We start from the raw sequence: 24,846 nt of genomic DNA on the forward strand, positions 1-24,846 counted from the left end.
TCCATGTCCAGTTCTAACTGTTGCTTCCTGACCTGCATGCAGGTTTCTCAAGAGGCAGGTCCGGTGGTCTGGTATTCCCATCTCTTTCAGAATATTCCAGAGTTTATTGTATCCACACAGTCAAAGGCTTTGGCATAGTCAATAAAGCAGAAATAGATATTCATTAAAGTGGTACTCAATGAATGAACAGGTTTACCTTTAGGATTCTGGAGTTGGTTCATCAGTACATGGAATTTATCCTGTGCATCTGGCAAGTCCATTTTATTTACTGCTAGGAGTGCAGGTTTTGTGTGAAGTTCCTCTTTGTACAACTCTAACTCCTTTAAATCAAAAGAGAAAAAACCAAATTACTCTATTAAAATACCTACATAAATGACCTATTTGGTAACGTCTTTCTATACTTTATAGGCCTGGGTATTCTAGGGCCCATTCGCAGCTCTGATATCAGTAAGTGATTTTGTGCCTAGAGACAAATACAAATATTTGGACTTCTATTAAGCACATAGATAAAATTCAGAACTAAGAACAATTAATCCTATGCCTGTATTATTCTTGGAAAAAGTAAGTATGCTTAGAAGTAAATCTTTGTGACCATGGATTAGGTAGTGGCTTCTTATATCTGACACTAAAAGTAGGAATAAAAGAAAGAATAGACACAGGGCACTCCATCAGTTTTAAATTCCATACTTCAAAAGGCAACTGAAAGAATAGGAGAAAATATTTGCAAATCATATAACCAATAAGCGACTTGAATCTAAATTATAAAGAAAACTTTTACAGCTCAACAATTAAAAGATAGCCCAGTTTAAATGGGCAACCAATCTGAATAGACATTTCTCCAAACACACAGAAATGGCTAATAAGCACATAAAAAGATGCTCAACACCATTAGTCATGAGAGAAATGCAAATCATAACCACAATGAAATACTACTTCATTCCTACCAGGAAAGTCAAAGTAAAAAAGGTAATAATGAATGTTGACATTAATGTGGAAAAACTGGAACCTTCATACATTGCTAGTAAGATTGTAAAGTAATTCAGTGCTGCAGTCACTTTGGAGAATAGTTTGGCAGTTCCTCAAAATATTAGATTTACCTTATTATCCAGTAATTTCACCCCTAGAGATATATATATATACCCGAGAAAGGAAAACATACCCACACAAAAACCTGTACACAGATGTTCACAGCATTATCAATAAAAGGCAAAAATGTAGCTAGCAAATAGGATATAAAAGTCATTAAGGTAAAAGACATCATGTTGTGTTAGAGACAAATCATATGGCTGGATAGAGAATGTACAGGGTGTTGCTTGGGGAAGTGGAAGAGGGGAAGTGGAAGAGGGTGCAGGAACAATAGAGATAAATGCTTGGTAGGAACCCAGCTTTGCCTCATATACCATGTTCAGGTTAGACTTCAATCTAACCCATGGCTATGGGGGACCATCAGAGCAGGGAACAAACATCTGCTTGGTTCTTTAACAAAGATCACTCTAGCTGCCTATAAAACATGGCCTGAAAAGAAGTGAGACTAGAAGCAGGCAGACCAGGTAGCAAGAGAGGCTGACGATTACAGCAGTGCAGGTGAAGACAAATAGCTGCATTTCAGAGAAATTTAGGGCATAAAACTGACAGGGCTTGATACAGATGATGAGAAAGTCAGAATCACTATCACCCAGGTTTCTGGCTTACATATTCAATAAGGTTCTGAATTTAAAATAAAAAAGAAAAGAAAGAAGTTCAGTTCTGTGTGTATGCTCAGCCACTTTAGTCGTGTCCTAATCTTTGAGACTCCACAGACAGTTGCCCAACCAGGCTCCTCTGCCCATGGGATTCTCCAGACAAGAATACTGGAGTGGGTAACCATGGCCTCCTCCAGAGGATCTTCCCAACCCAGGGATCAAACCTGGGTCTCCTGCCTTGCAGGTGAATTCTTTACCACTAAGTGACCAGGGAAGCCCAAGTTCAGTTCTACACATATTAAATTTGAGAAGTTAATGGGACATCCAATCAAAGATATCTAATAGGGAGCTAATCTAAAGTACAACCAAACTATCTGGGTATCAGAGTGCCTAAAAAGTAGACTGGGAAATAGTCTAAGAAGTAGGAATTAAGTTAAGCAAGAGTCAGTCTAAGAATTTATATAATAGGGATTTGGAATCCAGGAAGGTTTTATTGATTACAACAGTTTGAGAAGTGGATGAATATTAAGGAACTGGAGACAGCAAGTTTAGATAATTCTTTAACTGACATCAAAGTTTTAGAAAGTAGAGGTAGAAGATATATTTATTCTAATTGTCATATGTTATTTCATACAGTCCTATGTCCCTGCATAGTAGACCAGATAGAAAAACCTACTTTTGAAAGCAGTATTATGGTTTCAAAAGCAGTTCTGTAATGAGTTTGGGAAGAAAGCTGAAATCCAGAAATATCAACCTGAAAAAAAAAAAAGGATAAAAGATTGCCTTTAGTAAGAATGACAGCTATACAATTCTGTTTTGAAAAGTTTCACTCATTGAAGCTATAAATAATTTCTCAATCTATACTCTTTTGGTAACTTAGCAATTTGAAATGAGAGAAATTGATATTTTAAGATCACTGTAATTTTCTTATAATATCACAATCATTAATGAGGAACTAGTACAGATAAAACAACTTATACTAATAAAGATAATCTCATGAAATAGGAAAGTAATGCTGTGTAATTTAGTAGTACACAGAAAATCCTAAGGAATTAATAAACCTGACAAATACGGCCAAACTTTCATCTGATACAGTAAATGTTGCTATTTCCATTTCCCCCCCCATATTATAAATAAATTTGACTCCTATCTAAACAGATTTAGTGGATTAATATATGCTACTTTATCTTTAAATGTTATTACAAAAATATCTAGGAAAACTAAATTCATTGATTCTCACATTCTTTTAAGCATTACATTGATAGGCATATGACTTACAACAAAAAGCAGTTGTTTAGTTCTTTCTATATGCTTGAGGAATTTGTGGCCCATTCCTTTGTTCATATGTGCTCCTTCTATTAAACCAGGAAGATCAGCTACTGATATCTAATACAAAATTAAATGGTTTAATAATAAAAAAAGAAAACACAAATCTAATTACATCCAACAATTTTCATATTTCAATTACAAAGTTTCTATTTTGTGATTACCAGTGAATTACTGCATCTCTAATAAACCCAAGATACTTTGATAACAAAATAAATGTATTAAGAATAAAAATCCTTTGCTATCAGAAATTAAAGTTCCATTTTTACTTTAACAATCTAAGAATTCTAGGGCTTAGCTTAACATTTATTAATATAAATTCTCTTTAGAATTCCATAAATTATATTGTTCAATATGAACTTTTCAAAGAAGTTCAAGTTTTTAAACTCTTAAAAGTAAACAAGGATGTTAATTCAGCAGACACTGACTTAGGATGTAAGCACTGTAAAGTGTTTTATTCTATATGTAAATGGTTGTTTGGTACCACTGTTCCTTTACTGTTCATATTCTACCAGGATTTAACCATTTTTAAAAAGTAAAGGAAAACAGTGTCCCTATACTCTATTTAGGACTATTAACCATTATTAGAGTCATTAACCATTATTCAACACTTGTGGTTTTCAAACCTCACCACATATCATAATCATCTAAGGAATTGCTATAAACTATAGATCCTCAAGCCCTATCCCCAGGGATTTGGTTTCAAATCACTGGGGCCCAAGCTTGATTTATCATTGTTGTTCTTAAGCTAGTCAGATGATTCTGATGTACAATAAGGGATAAAAAACACTGCTCTACATATGCTGCTTGTGTGGTTAAAATTATTAGTTTTAAAGAAAGTTGTAGCTATGTGACAAATCAAAGTGTATATAGAGGTCTCATGTTCTGAAATTTTCTTCAGAGGTCTTTTTATTGATTTCCCTTAAAAATTACCAATAATGTTTTCTAAATTCATATTATCCTGCACTTATAATTTTACTTATTATTTAATATTCTATGTAATTGTTAAAGCTTAAAAAAATTTTTTTACTGTTATACCACTACTACTAATGAATATACATCTTTGATATCTTTTGAATTATGTCATTGGATTATATGAAACTACACTGATACATCATTACTTCAAGTCCGTATTTTACATTAGGGTTCATCATCAAGGTTTTATACATTCTATGGGTTTTGACAAATTTATGCCATGTATGTACCATTACAATATACAGAATAGTTTCACTGCCCTTAAAAGTCCTCTGTATGCTGCCTATTCAACCTTTCTTTCCTCCTAATCCTTGGTAACTACTGATCTTCTCTATTTCCACAGTTTTGCCTTTTTCCCAGAACATCATATAGTTGAAGCCATACAGGATGTAGCTTTTACAGACTGGCTTCTTTCACTTAGTAATAAGCACTGGAGGTTCCTCTGCTTATTTACTTTTAGTGCTGAGTGACATTCCATTTTCAATATGTACACAGCTTATTTATCCATTCATCTACTGAAGGACATCTTGGTTGCCTCCAAGTTTTGGCAATTATGAACAAAGCAGCTATAAACATCTGTGTGTGGGCTTTTGAGTGGACCTAAGTTTTCAATTAATCTGGGTAAACACTAAGGAATGCAACTGCTGATCATACATTACATATTTTTAAATTTTTATTATTTTTATTTTGTTTTTATTCTAATTATGCAAAAAAATACTATAGTTCCTCCTTTAAAAAAAATTTTTTTTAACGTGGACCATTTTAAAGTCTTTATTGAGTTTGTTACAACATTGCTTCTGTTTTATGTTTAGTTTCTTGGCCATGAGGCATGTGGGATATTAGCTCTGTGACCAGGGACTGAACCGGCACCCTCTGCACTGGAAGGCGAAGTCTTAACCACTGGACCACCAGAGAAGTCCCTATAGTTCTTCCTTATCAAGGAAAAATAAATTTTAATAGCTAGCTAAGACCAAAATCCCATTCAGTTAAAAAAAGTTTTTTTAAACAGTAAAGTGGGATAAAATTACATTCATCAACTTTAGAATATGTTTTTAGGAAATGAAAATCAATAATCAAGTATGGCAATACAATATGGAATTGCAATGAGAACACATCAAGGAGACTAAGATACCGTCAATGTTATAATTACACACTGTATCCAAACTTTGGAAGAATTATTCTTATATAATATTTTACTCTGATAGTGCTCAGCAGAATTGATTTGATCATGATTTCAATTACCAAAAAAAAGATTCTGCTACTTTTTCCAACACCACAGAAACTGTCAAATGTTATAAAATCTAAGCAATAAAGCAAGTACTTTCATTTCTAACCAGGAGTCTTATTTTAAAAATAGCCACCTACAGGACTTCTCTGGTGGTCCACTGATTAAGGCTCTGCACTCCCAATGCAAGGGGCCCAGGTTCAATCCTTGGTCAGGGGAACTAAACCCATATTCTGCAACTAAGGATGCCAGAGCAGCCAAACAAATAAATAAATATTTTTAAAAGAATAAAGGTTAAAAAAAAATACCCACCTGTTTGAAATCACTATACATAATTTTTCCAAGTTCAGGCTTTATTGTTGTAACTATAAATTAGAAAAAAGTAAATTAAGGCTAGAATAAAGCATTGTACTCTCAAAACTATCCTAGTGTTATGTACAAAATAAATAATATTTCCTTTCTGTGAACAACCTAATTTAGATTATGTTCTCATTAGTTGAAATTAAAGGTATAATTATTTTGGAATAGGACAAATATAGATTTTTATAATCTGCAAGAGCACAGGAATTAGTGGGCCTCAAAGTCCCTCTCAAACTTAAAGAGCGTGGCAAAGGTGTTGAGGGCAGGGGGCAGAATTTAGGCTTCTATCATTTGGGCTACATGTGAAATCTATTAGTCCTTTCTCATTCAGTTCAGTTCAGTCGCTCAGTCGTGTCTGACTCTTTACGACCCCATGAATCACAACACGTCAGGCTTCCCTGTCCATCACCAACTCCTGGAGTTCATTCAAACTCATGTCATCAAGTCGGTGATGCCATCCAACCATCTCATCCTCGACATCCTCCCCTTCTCCTGCCCCCAATCCCTCCCAGCATCAGAGTCTTTTCCAATGAGTCAACTCTTCGCATGATGTGGCCAAAGTATTGGAGTTTCAGCTTTAGCATCAGTCCTTCCAATGAACACCCAGGACTGATCTCCTTTAGGATGGACTGGGTGGATCTCCTTGCAGTCCAAGGGACTCTCAAGAGTCTTCTCCAACACCACACTTCAAAAGCATCAATTCTTCAGCACTCAGCTTTCTTCACAGTCCAACTCTCACATCCATACATGACCACTGGAAAAACCATAGCCTTGACTAGATGGACCTCTGTGGGCAAAGTAATGTCTCTGCTTTTGAATATGCTATCTAGGTTGGTCATAACTTTCCTTCCAAGGAGTAAGCGTCTTTTAATTTCATGGCTGCAGTCACCATCTGCAGTGATTTTGGAGCCCAGAAAAATAAAGTTTGACACTGTTTCCCCATCTATTTCCCATGAAGTGATGGGACCAGATGCCATGATCTTAGTTTTCTGAATGTTGAACTTTAAGCAAACTTTTTCACTCTCCTCTTTCACTTTCAATCAAGAGGCTTTTTAGTTCCTCTTCACTTTCTGCCATAAGGGTGGTGTCATCTGCATATCTGTGGTTATTGATATTTCTCCCAGTAATCTTGATTCCAGCTTGAGCTTCTTCCAGCCCAGCGTTTCTCATGATGTACTCTGCATTAAATAAGCAGGGTGACAATATACAGCCTTGACGTACTCCTTTTCCTATTTGGAACCAGTCTGTTGTTCATGTCCAGTTATCCTCAAACTTCATCAATCCAACAGTAGCCTCCTTCTATGACTTTCTGCTTTTCTTCTTTCCTTCTCAAAGATCCTCTATTTTCTAACAATAAATACTGGCCAAGAGATTTATAGCAGTTAGTACAAAATTAACTCTACTTTATCAGAGTCTAGCCCTAGAATTTTGATTTTATTTTCCATGATTTTATTTTCAATAGTTTTCCTGATAGCTCAGTTGTTAGAAGAATCTGTCTGCAATGCAGGAGACCCTGGTTTGATTCCTGGGTTGGGAAGATCCACTGGAGAAGGGATAGACTACCCACTCCAGTATTCTTGGGCTTCCCTTGTGGCTCAGCTGTACAGAATCCTCCTGTGAAGTGGGAGCCCTGGGTTCGATCCCTGGGTTAGGAAGATCCCTTGTAGAAGGGAAAGGATACCCACTCCAGTATTCTGGCCTGGAAAATTCCATGGACTGTATAGTCCATCAGGTCGCAAAGAGTCGGACTCGACTGAGCGACTTTCACTTTCACGTCCCATGTTAATGTCATTCTGTGCCATTTTGTTTATTGAAGGTAGAGATCCTATTCTATTCATTCACTTGCTTGCTAAGTCACTTTAGTCATGTCCAGCTCTTTGTGATGCTATGGACTATAGTCCACCAGACTCCTGTCTGTGGGACTCTCCAAGCAAGAACACTGGAATGGGTTGCCATGCCCACCTCCAAGAGATCTTCCTGACACAGGGATCAAACCTGCTTCTCCTGAGGCCTGTGAATTGCAGGCAATTTCTTTACAACTGAGTCACCCAGGAAGCCCATTCATTCACTTCTTTTAGTCTAAGCTTCCATTATGCCTTATCTGCTACTGCAATAGCTAATTCTACTAAGTTCTTTCCAGATCTACTTATGTCCCACATCAATCCACTTTGTACATTATATGCAAAGAGATATTTTTGAAAAGCAAATTAGTCATTTTTATCCTTTGTTAAAAAGCTATAACCTCTTCTAAAGCTATAAAGATCAAATACAGCCTATATGGCCTATATCGTAGATCTCCACCTGCATCTCTAGCCTCAGCTTGATTCCTTCATCCCCTTATAACATGTTCTTTAGACAAACAAATCTACGCCCTGCCACCATGAAGCCTTTGTGTACACACCATTTCCTTTGACTAAAAAGACTCTGATCTCCATTGTCTGTCACCAATTAACTCATATTTACTGCTCATATCTCAGCCCCACCATCACACTTCCACAAAGAAATCTAAAGCAGTCACCTACACTCTTTGAAAAAACTGTGTTATACCCTCTTATATTCATTAGTAACTGTATTCACTTCTGTTTACCAATCTTTATAACTCCAGAACTTACTGTAGTTCCTGGAAATAAATACTTACCTAATGAATAAAAGAACTGATCTCTGCCTTCCTAGCATTTATCACAGTGTTTGACAAAGGGTAGGGACTCATAAAATAATAACTAAACCAAACAGATGATTATGCAACAGAGAAATAAATGCGACAAAGTAAGCACTAGGAACTTTGCTGAGAGCTATAGAGGTTTCAAAGATTAATGGGAAATCCATACATTCTGTCTGCCAGGAATTTTCAAACAAAGGCTATCCCAGTTATATTTTATTCATACTGAAAGAAAAATTAGTCTTTAAAATATACCTCCACACACCAAAAAAATTGTACTTACATGCATAATCTGCAATTGCAGGTTTCGCATGAGAAATCTTACTTAGCAAAGAGGATTTTCCAGCATTTGGGAATCTGAAAAAGAAAATAAATTCATATTAACATATCACAACAAATAAAAGCATTTTTAATACTTATCTCTGAATTCCTAACATTTCATAAAACAGACTTCTTGAATATTGCTGGAATTAAAAGCAGAATATAAATTTATAATCTTGAAAAACTTGAGGAACAAAATATACTTATATAAAGGTAAATTTATGGTGAACACTGAAGATGTTTCACTACTGACAATCAAGTAATGTTAAAAAAATGTAGAACAACAAAAGAAACTTCTAGAAAAACAAAAAGAAATTAATAAAAATACCTGCAACTCCCTATCTCTAGCCAACACTGACAAAATATTTCTTATATTATTTTGTGGATTTAAAAAAAAAAACCATTTCATATGGACATTTCACTAGCAAAGTAATGAACCTGATTTAGCTATCATCTAGCTTCAACAAATATTAATACATTCTTAATAACTTTTTAAAAGTTGGTTTATTTAAATAAAAACCTAAATAAAATCTGGGTATTACAACTAGTTGATATCTTTTAAATTTCTCTTAGTACAGGCTCCCTTTCAAACTTGTCTCCCCTTTGCAATTTTATTTTTAAAGAAACTGGTCATTTGTCCTGTAGTTTCTTTTCCAGTCTATCTTTTCTGCTGACACACATGATACCCTTTAACATATTCCTACAAATTGGAAGATATCTGATTAGATTCAGCTTTGATTCCTTTTTTCACTAAAAGGCTACTTATAGTTGGTTGGCCCTCTTTTTAAACTAAATTATATAAGGTGAATGCATTTCAAGGGTACACTGTAATTTACTTACCTAATTTCTTATTATTAGGCATTTAGGTGGTCTCAAATTTTTTTACTGTTATAAATAACATTGCAAAAAATGTGCATACAGCTAGAAAGACATACAGCAACATTAAGTCACCTTAACATTAAGTGGTGCAACTAACAGACATCTCTTTTTTTCTTTCTGCACTAATTTGGTTTTTTTTGTACTAACTTTCTTTCTGCACTAAATGAGCACTAATTTCTTGTCAAACTTTTTTTTAAAAAAAGAATTTAAACACTGATGTGAATATCCTTGAACCTTTGCATATATCTTTATTCCTTGAGGTAAATTTCTAAATAAGGAAATATTACATTAAAATATCTGGCTATTTTAAAGGTTTTTATTTTATAGCTAAATATCCCTCAAGAAAAGCCCCCAATGGATGAAAGAAAGTACTAAGAATGGGAGCCACTTAAAAGGTAATTTCCTAAAATCATTCAGATATTTTCAATAAATTAATTCAACCAATGGGAATGTAAATTGTACAGTCACTACGAAAAACAGTATGGAGGTTCCTTAAAAATTTAAAAATAGAACTACCACATGATCCAGCAACTTCACTTCTGGATATTTATCAAAAAAAATTCCCAAAACACTAACTTGAAAAGATATACGCACCCCTATGTTCACTGCAGCACTATTTACAATAACCAAGATGTGAATGCAATCTAAGGTGTCCATTGACGGATGAAAGCATACAGAAAAATGTGTGTAGGGGGAGGAGGGTGTAAGATGGGTAAAGGGGGGTGAAAAAGTAAAGCATCCAATTGTGGGGAATTCCTTGGTTAACCACGGGTCTAACCATCCTGTGGTTAGAACTCTGTGCTTTTCAATGCCAAGGGCTCGGGTTCAGGCCCTGGTTGGGGAATTATGATCCTGCAAGCTGTGTGGCGCAGCCGAAAAAAAAATCCAGTTGTAAAATAAATAAGTCATAGAGATGTAACGTACAGCATGGTGATTATAGTTAATAATCAGTACTATTTGAAAGTTGCTAAGAGAGTAAATTTTAAAAATTCTCATCACAAGAAAAAAACTTTTTTAACTACACATGGTCACAGATGCTAACTAGACTTACCACAGTGGTGATCAACATATACAAATACCAAATCATTATACTGTACACCTGAAACTTATATGTCAAGTGTATTTCAGTTTAAAAAATCATCCAACAAATATTGAGCATTGACTTCGGTCAGGCAGTATACTAGGCATGAGAAATACAGCAATCAACAGGAAAAATGTTATCCCTGTCTTCACAGTTTTCATTCAAATCATGATCATGTATCTTTTAAATTTCTCTTTGTACAGGCTCTCTTTCTCAAAACTGCAAAATTTTCATTTGGAATAATAGTGTAATATTTTATGAATATTAACTTGAAATTCTATTAAAAATTTAAGCTGTTAATGAAGTTCTTTAAACAATTTTCCTTATTAAAATATTTCTATAATAAATTTAGAATAAAATTACATGAGATTGCTTGACTAATTTCCCCTGGCAACAGTATTTTCTTATATTCTATTATACCCAGGCTCTTGTAACTTTTTGAAAAGCAATTGCAATCATTTTTGCCATTACTATCACTAGCTGGACTTTCTTATTTCTAATATCCTCAAATTTTCATAACACTATTAAGCACAGAAAAATGCAACTATTTCCAAAGAGATCAAAATATAAGAAGAAAAAGGAAGCTAATGATTGAAGAACCAATAGCAGATTTTTCGTGAAAGTTACCTAAAGAAGATTTTATAGGCTGAAGTCCAACCCATGCAAAGATCAGATTTAACCACAGCAGTACAAGTATACTAGTTACATGATAACTTGCTTTCAAGGCTCAGTTCATTCCTGAAGCTGGCTTAAAGATTAAGGGGTATCTGCTTATACTGGTATTCACATTAGGTAACTTTTTAAGAATAGTTACCTAATTAAAAGCACTAGCATACATGTTAAACATTGTGCTCTAGAATCATGATGCTCGATATTGACTACTATGAAGTCCACTTCTGAAAAGCTTAGTTATTTCACTATATGTGGTCTCTAATAAGTTGACAATATATGATGATGATAATGACAGCAGCTACCATTCACTCATTGAGCATTCATAAATCCAAGACATCTGTTATGCTTCAAATGCAATCTTTCTCAGCAATAACATTTTTAAGGCAGGACTATTGCCATCCTCTATTAAAGAGAAAACAAAGGTTTAGAGATATTGTATTCATCCCATCTAGCTGGCCTTCAGAAGATTTGAGATTCTAACACAGTCTCACTTGAGTCTCCCATCACCACCCCACTTATATTCACTACTCAACCTTGGTATGTTCTTGTTAGGCTATAAGGTTATCTCTATGGAAACTGAAACATATTTTTCCAGAAAATGAGAAAGTGAATGGCTGGATTCTCAGCCTTATCCACAAAATCCTATCCAGTCCATAAAGTTCCTAAAAACATATATTGGGGTGGCCAAAAAGTTCTTTCGCAACATAACATCTTATGGAAAAACCCAAACAAACTTTTTGCCCATCCCAATAGTATTACAGAACCTAGGACCCATTACCGTCATAACTATGTTGTATTGAAAAAATTAAATGTGAACAGCAAGCTTTAATGCCAAGATCTCATCTTTCTCTGTTACAACTTCAGCAGGTATGAGGCCTCTGTGAACTCTAAGCCCCTGCTGGTAAGATTTGGACAGGCATGGAAAGAGGTGAGGAGTTCAGAGTGAAGAGCGTGATAAAGCAGCAGTGAGATGTGAGAAGCGGAAGATGAAAAGAGGTGAGAAACTATGGGAAGGCAAGGAATGGAAGTGGCAGTTGGAGCAGAGCAGCAGTTTCTGCTCCCTTTTCCTTAGGCCTTCCATCTGACTGTTGCGGAATGCTGCAGTGGAGCTTGGGAGGGGAAGACAGAGGGAGAGGAGACACGCAAAGCTGAGCATTTCCCTTCATCTACCTTCTACCCTGCTATCTATCTCCCTCCAGTTGGTGGCAGCACTGCAAACCCTAAACAGCTAAATAGCACTGTTTGATGAAGGTGGAGGCTGGTGAAAGAGAACAACACTGTAAGGTCTGCAGTATTGAGAACGGACAGTTCCTAAACAGAGAGTGAAGGACAGGGGAATGGTCATTACAAGATCCAACATGGTGCTCAACAGTGTGTAAAGCTAATGGCTGAGATCATCTGTACCACTCTTTAGCCATCTGATTGATGATACTTCAAAACCTCTATTAAAACTTGTAAGAGTATCTTAGTTATTTTCCCCCTACTCTTTCTATATACTATTTAAGATGTGGTTTGTTTGGCTTTCTAATTTTATTACTAATATCCGGTAACATTCTTTTATCCTCTTATACTACTACATTTGATTGATTTTTCTGCAAAAATATAGGACACTGAAAGATGAACTCCCCAGGTTGGTAGGTGCCCAATATGCTACTGGAAATTAGTGCTAGTGCTAAGTCACTTCAGTCGTGTCCGACTCTTTGTGACCCCTTGCACTACAGCCTGCCAGGCTCCTCTGTCCATGGGATTATCCAGGCAAGAATACTGGAGTGGGTTGCCATTTCCTTCTCCAGGGGATCTTCCCAACCCAGGGATCAAACCCCTGTCTCTTTTGTCTCCTGCATTGGCAGGCAGGTTCTTTACCACTAGCACCACCTGGGAAGCCCCTCAGGGGCTTGGTAAAGCATCTGCCTGCCATGCAGGACACCCAGGTTCAATCCCTGGTTCGGGAAGATACCCTGGAGAAGGAAATGGCAACCAACTTCAGTACTCTTGCCTGGAAAATTCCATTGACTTAGGAGCCTGGCAGACTACAGTTCATGGGGTGGCAAAGAGTCGAACATGACTAAATGACTTTACTGGAGATTAGTGGAGAAATAACTCCAGAAAGAATGAAGAGATGTTGCCAAAGCAAAAACAACAACCAGTTGTGGATGTGACTGGTGGTGGAAGCAAGGTCTGATGTTGTAAAGAGAAATACTGCATAGGAACCTGGAATGTTAGTTCCATGAATCAAGGTTAATTGGAAGCGGTCAAACAGGAGATGGCAAGAGTGAACGTCGACATTTTAGGAATCAGCAAACTAAAATGGACTGGAATGGGTGAATTTAACTCAGATGACCATTATATCTACCACTGTGGGCAAGAATCCCTTCAAAGAAATGGAGTAGCCATCATAGTAAACAAGAGTCTGGACTGCAGTACCTGGATGCAATCTCAAAAACAACAGAATGATCTCTATTCATTTCCAAAGCAAACCATTCAATATCACAGTAATCCAAGTCTATGCCCCAACCAGTAATACTGAAGAAGCTGAATGGTTCTATGAAGACCTGCAAGACCTTCGAGAGCCAACATCCAAAAAAGATGTCCTTTTCATTATAAGGGACTGGAATGCAAATGTAGGAAGCCAAAGAAACACCTGGAGTAACAGGCAAATTTGGCCTTGGAGTACAGAATGAAGCTGGGCAAAGTTGATAGAGTTTTCCCAAGAGAACACACTGGTCATAGCAAACACCCTCTTCCAACAACACAAGTGAAGACTCCATACATGGAAATCACCAGATGGTCAATACTGAAATCAGACTGATTATATTCTTTGCAGTCAAATGTGGAGAAGCTCTACAGTCAGCAAAAACAAAACCGGGAGCTGACTGTGGCTCAGATCATGAACTCCTTATTGCCAAATTCAGACTTAAATTGAAGAAAGTAGGGGAAACCACTAGACCATTCAGGTATGACCTAAATCAGATCCCTTATGATTATACAGTGGAAGTGAGAAACAGATTTAAGGGACTAGATCTGACAGAGTGCCTGATGAACTTGTACATGAGACAGTGATCAAGACCATCCCTAAGAAAAAGAAATGCAAAAAAGGTAAAATGGTTGTCTGAGGAGGCCTTACAAATAGCTGTGAAAAGAAGAGAAGTGAAAAGCACAGGAGAAAAGTAAAGATATACCCATTTGAAAGTAGAGTTCCAAAGAACAGCAAGGAGAGATAAGAAAGCCCTCCTCAGTGGTCAGTGCAAAGAAATAGAGCAAAACAATAGAATGGAAAAGACTAGAGATCTCTTCAAAAAGATATCAAGGGAGCATTTCATGCAAAGATGCCCACAATAAAGGACAGAAATGGTATGGACCTAACAGAAGCAGAAGATATTAAAAAGAGGTGGCAAGAATACAGAGGAACTATACAAAAACGATCTTCATGACCCAGATAATCACGATGGTGCGATCGCTCACCTAGAGCCAGACATCCTGGAATGTGAAGTCAAGTGGGCCTTAGGAAGCATCACTATGAAGAAAGCTAGTGGAGGTGATGGAATTCCAGTTGAGCTATTTCAAATCTTAAAAGATGATACTGTGAAAGTGCTGCACTCAATATGCCAGCAAATTTGGAAAATGCAGCAGTGGCCACAGGACTGGAAAAGGTCAGTTTTCATTCCAATCCCAAAGAAAGGCAATGCCAAAGAATGCTCAAACTACCGCACAACTGCACTCATCTAACATGCTAGTAATGGTCAAAATTCTCCATGACAGGCTTCAGCAATACTTCAGTGAACTGTGAACTTCCAGATGTTCAAGCTGGTTTTAGAAAGGGCAGAGGAACCAGAGATCAAATTGCCAATATCCGCTGGCTCACGGAAAAAGCAAGAGAGTTCCAAAAAAACCATCTATTTCTGCTTTATTGACTATGCCAAAGCCTTTGACTCTGTGGATCACAAGAAACTGGAAAATTCTGAAAGAGATGGGAATACCAGACCACCTGACCTGCCTCTTGAGAAATCTGTATGCAGGTCAGGAAGCAACAATTAGAACTGCACATGGAACAACAGACTGGTTCCAAATAGGAAAAGGAGGACATCAAGGCTGCATATTGTCACCGGCTTATTTAACTTCTATGCAGAGTACATCATGAGAAACGCTGGGCTGGATGCAGCATGAGCTGGAATCAAGATTGCCGGGAACAATATCAATAACCTCAGATATGCAGATGACACCACCCTTATGGCAGAAAGTGAAGAAGAACTAAAGAGCCTCTTGATGAAAGTGAAAGAGGAGAGTGAAAAAGTTGGCTTAAGGCTCAAGATTCAGAAAACTAAGATCATAGCAACTGGTCCCATCACTTCATGGCAAACAGATGGGGAAACAGTGACAGACTTTATTTTGGGGGGCTCCAAAATCACTGCAGATGGTGCTTGCAGCCATGAAATTAAAAGACGCTTACTTCTTGGAAGTTATGACCAACCTAGATAGCATATTAAAAAGCAGAGACATTATTTTGCCAACAAAGGTCCTTCTAGTCAAGGCTATGGTTTTTCCAGTAGTCATGTATGGATGTGAGAGTTGGACTATAAGGAGAGCTGAGTGCAGAAGAATTGATGCTTTTGAACTGTGGTGTTGGAGAAGACTCTTGAGAATCCCTTGGACAGCAGGGAGATCCAACCAGTCCACCCTAAAGGAAATCAGTCCTCAATGTTCATTGGAAGGACTGATGGTGAAACTGAAACTCCAATACTTTGGCCACCTGATGCGAAGAACTGACTCATTTGAAAAGACCCCGATGCTGGGAAAGATTGAAGGCGGGAGGAGAAGGGGACGATAGAGGATGAGGTGGTTGGATGGCATCACAACTCAATGGATGTGAGTATGAGTAAACTCCAGGAGTTGGTGATGGACAAGGAGGCCTGGTGTGCTGCAGTCCATGGGGTGGCAAAGAGTCGGACACAACTGAGCAACTCAACAGAACTGAACTTGACAAATGAAGAGTAACTATGAAACTCTCTATGTTGGCAACATGAAAACTACTACATTTAGCAGCATATTCTTAAAGTACACACACAACACACAAATTCCACAAATAAGAAATAATGCAGCCCCCACATTACCATTTATATTTATTTCCTATTCATAAACTATCTCTCGTAAAGTATAAAAATAAAAATACGAATGATACTTACCCCACCAGGCCAATATCAGCTATAAGTTTTAGATCAAGGTGAATTACTCGCTTCTGGCCTTTCAATGGTAAGAAATTTGTAAGTAATTTACCACCAAGACCTCCTTCAGCTACCAAAATTCTGTCTTTCTCTTTATTGAGTTCTCCTTAAAAAGAGAGGTGAAGATATTTAACACAAAGGTTAATAAATGTAGCTAATCACTAATGGCACTCTTCTTTCAGAAACAGAAGCCAGGAAAGTCTAATTTACAAATCTAAAGCACTTAATAACAGAATCAAGTTTCTATTAAAAGTCTGACCCTGGAAAAACATCTTTGCTAGTGGATGGAAAAAAGCTAGTTATTTTTTTCAAAACCAACTAAATATTCTTGTCTTTAAAATAATTTTAAATCTAGTGGCTAAGTCTGAACAACTTTTATGTAATGATTTTAAAAGCTGTTTTACAAACTAGCAACTAAAATACTTAAGGTTTTAGAAAAAAAATCCTGAAACTCGAGAGATGCTATTCCTTACAGCTTTCAATTCTTGAAAATGTGCACATTTCTCACAATTTTATGGGTTTCCCAGATGGTGCAATGATAAAGGATCAGCTTGCCAGTGCAGGAGATGTAAGAGACTTGGGTTAGATCCCTGGGTGGGGAAGATCCCCTGGAGAATGAAATGGCAACCCACTCCAGTATTTTACCTGGGAAATTCCATGGACAGAGGAGCCTGGCAGGCTATAGTCTATGGGGTTGCAAAGAGCTGGACACAACTAAGCAGAGCACAGCATCATCATCCACAATATAAGAAGCTATAGTACACTCACCTATAATTTTACCATTTTCATCAGTTACTGAAACACCCACAGGTACAGGAATTTCACAGTCTTTTCCTTTGGAGCCTTTCAGTGCACTAACTCTACAAAACAATAAAGTTAAATTAACATAAAGAAAACCTGCCAGATAAATGGTTCATGCTTCAAGCAAATTTAATGGTATACAAAGAAGATTAGCAACCAGTTCTTCTAACACAGATGTTAAGTGGTCAAATAATGAAGAAAAAATAAAATATTTATTTGCATTTTAGGCTGCTATATCTCAATGAAAATATTAAGTGATGATTTAAGTTACCAAAAGTGAAAGTGAAGTGGCTCAGTCGTGTCTGACTCTTTTCGACCCCATGGACGGTAGCCTACCAAGCTCCTCAGTCCATGGGATTTTCCAGGCAAGAATACTGGAGCGGGCTGCCATTTCCTTCTCCAGGGGATTTTCCCAGCCCAGGGATTGAACCCGGGTCTCCTGCATTGCAGACAGATGCTTTTACTGTCTGAGCCACTAAGTTACCAAGCTAAGTACCAAAAGTCATTTTAATTGATAATAAACTAAAATATTGTATATTTGAAAGAAAGAGATCATTGCAACAACACAAATAAACATGAGAAATCCATTGAATAACAAGGTATTTTTTAAAAATTCCCCTCAAATGAGAGTACTTTAATTACAGGAGGCTCATGTGGCTATTCTTAAACTGCTAAAGAGAGGATAAAGTGGTACAAACTTCTAACTAGTAATTCCACTTCTAGGAATTTATTCTATAAAACTGAACAACCATGTAAACTATTATATGCACAAAGACATGTATTGAATTGTGATAGTAACAGTACAAAAAAAAATCAATAGTTAAATAGGTGAATGACAAAGTAATTTATGTTATTTCCAATACTATCAGACTATTCAGGCATTCTTAACAATTTTCTGGGATGGGAAAAAAAGTTAAAAGAGAAGGTTATTAAATTTTGTCCTGTTTTTATATCCCCAAATATTATATACAGTTAATTATATTTGCATAAAGACACAGAAAAGTCTTAGAAAAGTCATGAAAAGGTTGATAATGGTTATTTCTGGTTAGAAGAATTATAAGTACCTGACCTTTTAAAAAATCTATTTATTCCTAATTTCCCTGATTAGATCCGAACTGCCATACCCATATTTATGTGCAGGCTCTCAATCGTAACACTTGTCACAGTGATAATTTTCTATTGTTCATTTATTTGATAAATGTTTGCTCTCATACTAGACTACTGTTAAGTTCTAAGGCAGCAGGGAACACAACAGTTTAGATAATCATTTTATCCTAGACATCTAGTATAGTTACTGACACAAAGTAGATACTCAAGTAACATTAGCTGATTGAATTGGATTGACAAAAATGAATGAATTTGAAATATATTAAAGAAAGATGAGATTAGATTTCATGATGAACAAAAGCAGTCTTTCAGTAGACATTATTAGATATCTGCAACTAAAATCTTACTCAGTTACCAACATTTTGGAAGTGGTGCTTGAACCAAGACTTGGAAGGGGAGGAAGATTTCTGCCAGATAATCAAGGCAGGAAAGTGAAAGAAAAAAAAAATACACACACACACACAATTAGAAGGGAACTAGGTATTTGGTGAAATAGGTTATTTTGAGCATAAGCATAGTAGAAGTAGGGTGGAAGACACTGTAGGCCAGATCACAAAGAGCCTGATATGCTATGTTAAAGAGTTTGAATATTATCTTAGAGTGATGGGGGACACTGAAGGATTTTAAATAGGTGAGTCACATTAATAAATTTGATGCTATAGAAAAAGCACTGGAGAGATAATTGGATAAAAAATGGATTGGAGGTGGTGACTGAGACTGAAGACAGGAGACAATCTGGAGAATACCACAGGATTTTAGAAATGATAAAGCTCTGAATCTTTCTAGTCTCATCTTCCACTACATTCTGTGTTTTCTGCATACCAGCCACACTGGCCTTCTTTTAGTGTCTTTTATTGGTATTTGTCTTCTATCTCTTAGGTTTTTCACATTGTTCATGTTGTTAGCTTTCATGTAATGCTTCTTCCTCCCCTTCACCCAGCTGGCTCTTACTAATCTTTTAGATTTAAGCCTTTACATTCTAAAAATTGCAACACACAAGCATAGTAAATGTCCTTTTAAAATCTTTCTTAATACTTAATGTTATACACCATCTTTAGCTCACCACTGATCTAAACAGAGTAAGTTTGGAATTATAGCAACCTTACTTTTCAAAAGAAATTATAAAATGGTGAAAAATTTTACTTTAGGATGTAAACTGCAGGTTATTTCCCACCTGTAACATCAAAATAGCAAAACAACACTCTGATCTTTAAACTGATTACTAAATTCTAATATAGGGACCTCAAAATTTGCCCTATAAAGACTATTCATAGGATAAAAGTGCTCAAATTTAAGTGGTTTCTCCAAGGATTTCTTTACAAGTAGATGACTGCTGGATATTTGTGGCAGGAATATTTGCTGTTGTGGTTGCGGCGGGAAGTTCCTCACTCTGTGTCGCAGGCTGTTTAGCTTGTGTATGGGCTCTTATTCTTTGCTTACGCCCATCCCCCAAGCAAGTGCCACATTCCATCGTCTACAATTGTGATAAATAAATGTACCCAAACAGGGGCTTCCCTGGTAAAGAACCTGCCTGCCAATGTAGGAGACATGGGTCCAATCCTCAGTCCAGGAAGATTCCCCATGCCACGGAGCAACTGAGACCAGGCTCCACAACTACCTAACCTGTGCTCTAGAGCCTGGGAACCACAACTACCGAGTCCACGCGTTCCAGAGCCCATGCTCTGCAACAAGGCAAGCAACTGCAATGAGAAGCCCGTGCACCTCAACTAGACAGTAGCCCCCACTCACTGCAACTAGAGAAAAGCCCAAGCAGCAACCAAGGCCCAGCATAGCCACAAAAAAATAAATAAAATTATTTTTTTAAAAATATATACATATACCCAAACACTTGCTTGGGAAGGGAAAACAAAAAAGGAACAGAAAGCCTAAACTTTGTACAAACACTTTCTAAAGAACAACAACAGAATTATACAGGCCTGAGGAAAAATGCATAGTCTGCATTTTGATGAAAGATTTAAGAATTTTTTTCTTCATTTTCTTTACAATGAAAGAAAATATCCTCATAAATAAGGCCAACATAATATGTCCCACAGAAAATAACAGACAATAACAAAAAACAAAGGCAAGATCTTGCTTTCACAGAGAGAAAATCAAAACAGAGACAAAAGGAAAACATTCAAGAGACATAGCAGCAAACAGTCTCTAAATCTTAAGCATTGCAGTCAGGCGGAGTAGCCAGTTAACATTCTAGAGAGTTTACTAAAAAGATTTTCAAAGATAATCTCAGAAGAAAACAGTGGAGATTAGGATCATTTTCTGTTTCTATAACGGAAGCGTGAAAGAATATAAACGTTGGAAGAAAAGGACAAAAGTTTAAAAATTTCAGAACCACCTTAATACTTATCTTTTATCTTAACTGGGCTTCCCTGGTGGCTCAGAGGGTAAAGCGTCTGTCTGCAATGCAGGAGACCTGGGTTCGATTCCTGGGTCAGGAAGATCCCCTGGAGAAGGAAATGGCAACCCACTCCAGTATCCTTGCCTGGAAAATCCCATGGATGGAGAAGCCTGGTAGGCTACAGTCCATGGGGTCGCAAAGAGTCACACACGACTGAGGGTGTCTAGTTTATCTTAACTAGAGACAAAAATTGTAGATTTTTGCTCAGTTACAATTTCAGGCTATTATTTACTTAAATTCCAAATAAATCTTTAACTTTTTCTTCTTCTGGGAAGAATTAATTTCATAAAATCAATGTCATTCAGTAAATACTTACCGACTGTTTGCTCCTTCTCCAGCCACAAAACGTTTCTGAGGATATTTATCCTTAAGTTGTTTTAAAGTCATTTTGTTATGGGCTACAACCCAGACGTCACCACCTTTTCCACCTTCTCCACCTAAACGAGGGTAGCCCATTCCACCACTTCCTCCCTTGGTGAAGAGTCTCAGGTTATCAATGAAGTTTCCATACTAATAAAGAAAAAGAAAAAAAGAACATTTGTATACTAAACTCTTGAGAGTCTCTTGGACTACAAGGAGATCCAACCAGTCCATCCTAAAGGAAATCAGTCCTGAATATTCATTGGAAGGACTGATGCTGAAGCTGAAGCTCCAATACTTTGGCCATCTAATGTGAAGAACTGACTCATTTAAAAAGACCCTTATGCTGAGAAGACTGAAGGCGGGAGAAGGGGACGACAGAGTATGAGACGGCTGGATGGCATCACCAACTCGATGGACATGAGTCTGAATAAATTCCAGGAGTTGATGATGGACAGTGAGGCCTGGCGTGCTGCAGTCCACAGCGTTGCAACAGGTTGGATGTGACTGAACTGTACCGAACTGATACCATAAATGCTTACCAAGCTTGAACTCCTTTCTAGTTCTTTGATGCCACTAAAACTCCTAAAAATATAAAAGGTTTTTCTGTATGCCACATTTACTGTTTTTGCTTAGTCTACCTCCTGTCTGATCTCACTTTCCCATATTAACTCTACGTTTTTCATTTTCAATTGTTGTCCTCCCTAACCAGAAGGTCTGACATTGGCTCACTTTTCAATACCTTCTCCCCTGTACTTTCTCAGTAACTATCACCCAGGTGAGATATTCTCTATTCCAATGAGTTGGACATCTCCACCAGATGTAAGCTTAATAGTCTAAAGCAACTGAAACAAGATCTGTATCTTATACTTGAAATCCCTCAAATATATATCTTAGGTATTGAAAGGATAACAGTCACCTTTCATGTGACTGAAAATCAAACTTTTCCCTAGGTAAATTCTGTTCCTCCAATGTTTTCTCAAATAATAAAACTAAAGCTTCTCTACTCATTGAGGCTACATATGGGAATCTTTACACCTGTCTCCCTGAAGCTCTACTATTTTTCCTTTATGGAACAACTACATGCTCTAGTATCTTGACGATTCACATTAGCTCCTAATGACTGGTCTTTCAGCATCCAGTCATTCCTTCCTCAACACATATTCTGTCTCACAGCCAGAGCTACTTTTCTGAAAATTGATCTGATCTCTAAACACATTTCTCCCTTACTCAAAAATCACTTATGGTTTTCTGTTTACAAAATGAAGTCTAAAGTTCTCCGTGCTACAGTCAAAGCTCTTAACCTACCCTTCCGGTTTCATTTCCATTCACTCAACCCCTCCTATAGCCTCCTCTTTACTCTATACTACAAAATGTACTGTCACTTCTCCATGACATTCTGCTCATGCTGTTTCATCTATTTATAATGTCATTTTTTCTTTTCTATCATAAACCCATCCAAATGTCCTATTTTCTTATGTATTTCTTAATTTCTCAACTTAATATTTACCACTGGCTTAGCTGGGCACTAATTTTAATTATATATCTATTATTATATACATACATATATATATACACACTGTGCAGTCATACAGCCCACCAGGTTCCTCTCTCCATGGGATTCACTAGGCAAGAATACTGGAGTAGGTTGCCATTAGGCCTCTATAAATCCTCCACTGCATCTAGGGTTTACTTCTGTTTCCCTCACTAAATCAAGAACTTCCTATTGGTCAGATCCTGTGTCGTAGCCACCTGGACTATTAAATTTCCTTACAGAGTAATTTCTTAAATTCATAATCGTCCCATCTTTTAGTCATTTAGTATATAGTTTTAAGTATCAAAAACATCTGGGGACTTTTTTCAAAAATACATATGACCATTCTGATATACTTTGGAGAAGGGGATGAGACTAGGGTAAACCAGCACATTTATCAAAAGCTCCTTTGGTGATACTGGTAAATCTCAGTCTAGACTTGAGATCGCAGTGAAAGTTACATAGTAAGGATGGAAGGAATATATAAAAACAACTTAAGAGCGAGCCAGAACATTGTTCTCTGAGAGCTTAAGAACTTACTCTTTGGTTCAGCAGGACTAGATCAGAAATGCATCACAGGTAAATGAAGAGGCAGATTTCCCTTGCAAAACATGGACTGGCAGTGACTGCTATGGCAGTAGTTACACAAGTAGCCTTTAATAATATAACCAGCAAAAAATGTAGTCGTCCTTTTTTTTTTTTTTTTTTTTTTTGCTTAAGGATTAGTTAGTTACCTTATATGCCCAATTACTATGCTTCATAAGTCTCCTTCTGACCAATTTTCTGGAAAATAGCTGAAAAAAGTAAAACTTCACTGACCACACCTTTCCTCCGACAAAAATAAAACTCTTGTTTTTAAAGTTCCTTACAATATGTGACATTTTTTACTGCTCTAGATTTATCAAAGATTTAGAACCCAAACTTAAAAGGAATATCCCAATCTCGTCCTTAGTAATAATGATCAAACTATGTTGCCAGTAGGTTTCAAAAAACATTGCTAGTAAGGATCTTATAGTGGTTTTTAAATCTGAAAGCAACTGCGAATTGTTTACAAAAACGATTCTGAAACCCACACTGCACTTCTCGCAAGACGGCAAGTCAGTTACCTATTTTCGTTTACCGATAAAAATCGTCTTTAGAAAGTTATTAATAACAATGCATTCAAAGAAAAAATATGTAAAAATAAATTATGGATATTACTACTTATAAGAAGGAAAATATGTATTTGAGTCAAACGTCAAACCTACACTCCACCTATACCATATCGCGTGCCTAAATGACAAGCAAGTATCCCAGCCCTCCATCTCACGTGCACACTATCCCCTGAAAAATCTCAAACCCTGTTCCAAACAACCTTCCTAACAAAGATCGGTGATCACGCCTTTCTTATTACAGGCCAAACCCGAGTTCTCCAGAGGCGAAAAGGACTAAGAAAAAAAGCAAGAAAGAGGCCCCCAGGAAGAAACACGTGGGGAAGGAGGAAAGCGAAAAACCTGCACCCTCAGGTGGGGTTAGAAGCACCTGGCCTCGCACATCAGGCTGAGGGGGTACTAGTCACGGACCTTTCTGAACAACACGCAACTGCAGCGCACCATGCCTGCGAAGGGCGAGTATTCCCTCCCGCGGAAGCTGTACTCACATAAGTACGGCGCTGCCTTTTTACGTCACCGCCGACCAACGCAGCTATTTTGTGTTCGCACGCTTTCCCCCCGCAGTCCCCTCGTGCCTGACAGCCATTCATACCTTAATGCGCGCGCGGGGGCGCGCTCGGAAACACGCGCATGCGCAATGCAGTGCCCCGTCCCCACCCCCTTACCCCGTGCGGAGGTGGAAGGTGGCGCTTGGCGGCAGGCTGAATAAAACGCTGAGGAAAGGTCGAGAGGCAGTGTGACAGGGGACAGTCGGGTGCGAAGTGGTTGTCTCAGGAATATTTTGAATAGGATGGCACTAGAACCTGGGCTGCCTTGGAGGAGTTCTTATGCTTTGGAAACCGCAAGTTACCTCAGTCTCTTCACTCTTGGCGAAGCAGAGTGGGGGAAAAAAAAACTCCCACGGACGGTAAAAACTAACGCGTGAAAAACTCAAACTCAACTGGGGAAAACAAACAAAAAAAACCTTTAATTCACTGACCAGCTGAGTAATGTCTAGCAAAAGCTTCCAGGAGCTATTTTACAATTTGGGACCCGACGGTCAGGATCTGAGTTCTATAAGAATTTCATTGCGTTCTGT

At 37.4% G+C, this 24,846-nt stretch overlaps 1 protein-coding gene across 3 annotated transcripts in view; it reads right to left on the reverse strand.

Annotated features, from left to right (window-relative positions):
• The window catches only part of GTPBP10 (GTP binding protein 10), a 28,153-nt gene extending 3,769 nt beyond the window's left edge, over positions 1-24,384 (reverse strand). The window contains exons 1-9 of one of the 3 annotated variants that reach the window (XM_013963379.2): positions 24,257-24,384; positions 21,040-21,233; positions 17,168-17,259; positions 16,361-16,505; positions 8,511-8,584; positions 5,521-5,573; positions 2,961-3,068; positions 2,359-2,436; positions 197-320 (exon numbers count right to left, since the gene is read on the reverse strand). In XM_013963379.2, the coding sequence (XP_013818833.2) occupies positions 197-320; positions 2,359-2,436; positions 2,961-3,068; positions 5,521-5,573; positions 8,511-8,584; positions 16,361-16,505; positions 17,168-17,259; positions 21,040-21,233; positions 24,257-24,358 (970 nt within the window). In that variant the 5' untranslated portion in view covers positions 24,359-24,384. Of the gene's footprint in view, positions 1-196; positions 321-2,358; positions 2,437-2,960; positions 3,069-5,520; positions 5,574-8,510; positions 8,585-16,360; positions 16,506-17,167; positions 17,260-21,039; positions 21,234-23,157; positions 23,236-24,179 lie in introns of those variants that run through there. The other 2 variants (XM_005679309.2, XM_018047058.1) reach the window with 2 other exon arrangements.

Source organism: Capra hircus, chromosome 4 (assembly GCF_001704415.2).
Source record: "Capra hircus breed San Clemente chromosome 4, ASM170441v1, whole genome shotgun sequence".
Taxonomy (NCBI): Eukaryota; Metazoa; Chordata; class Mammalia; order Artiodactyla; family Bovidae; genus Capra; species Capra hircus.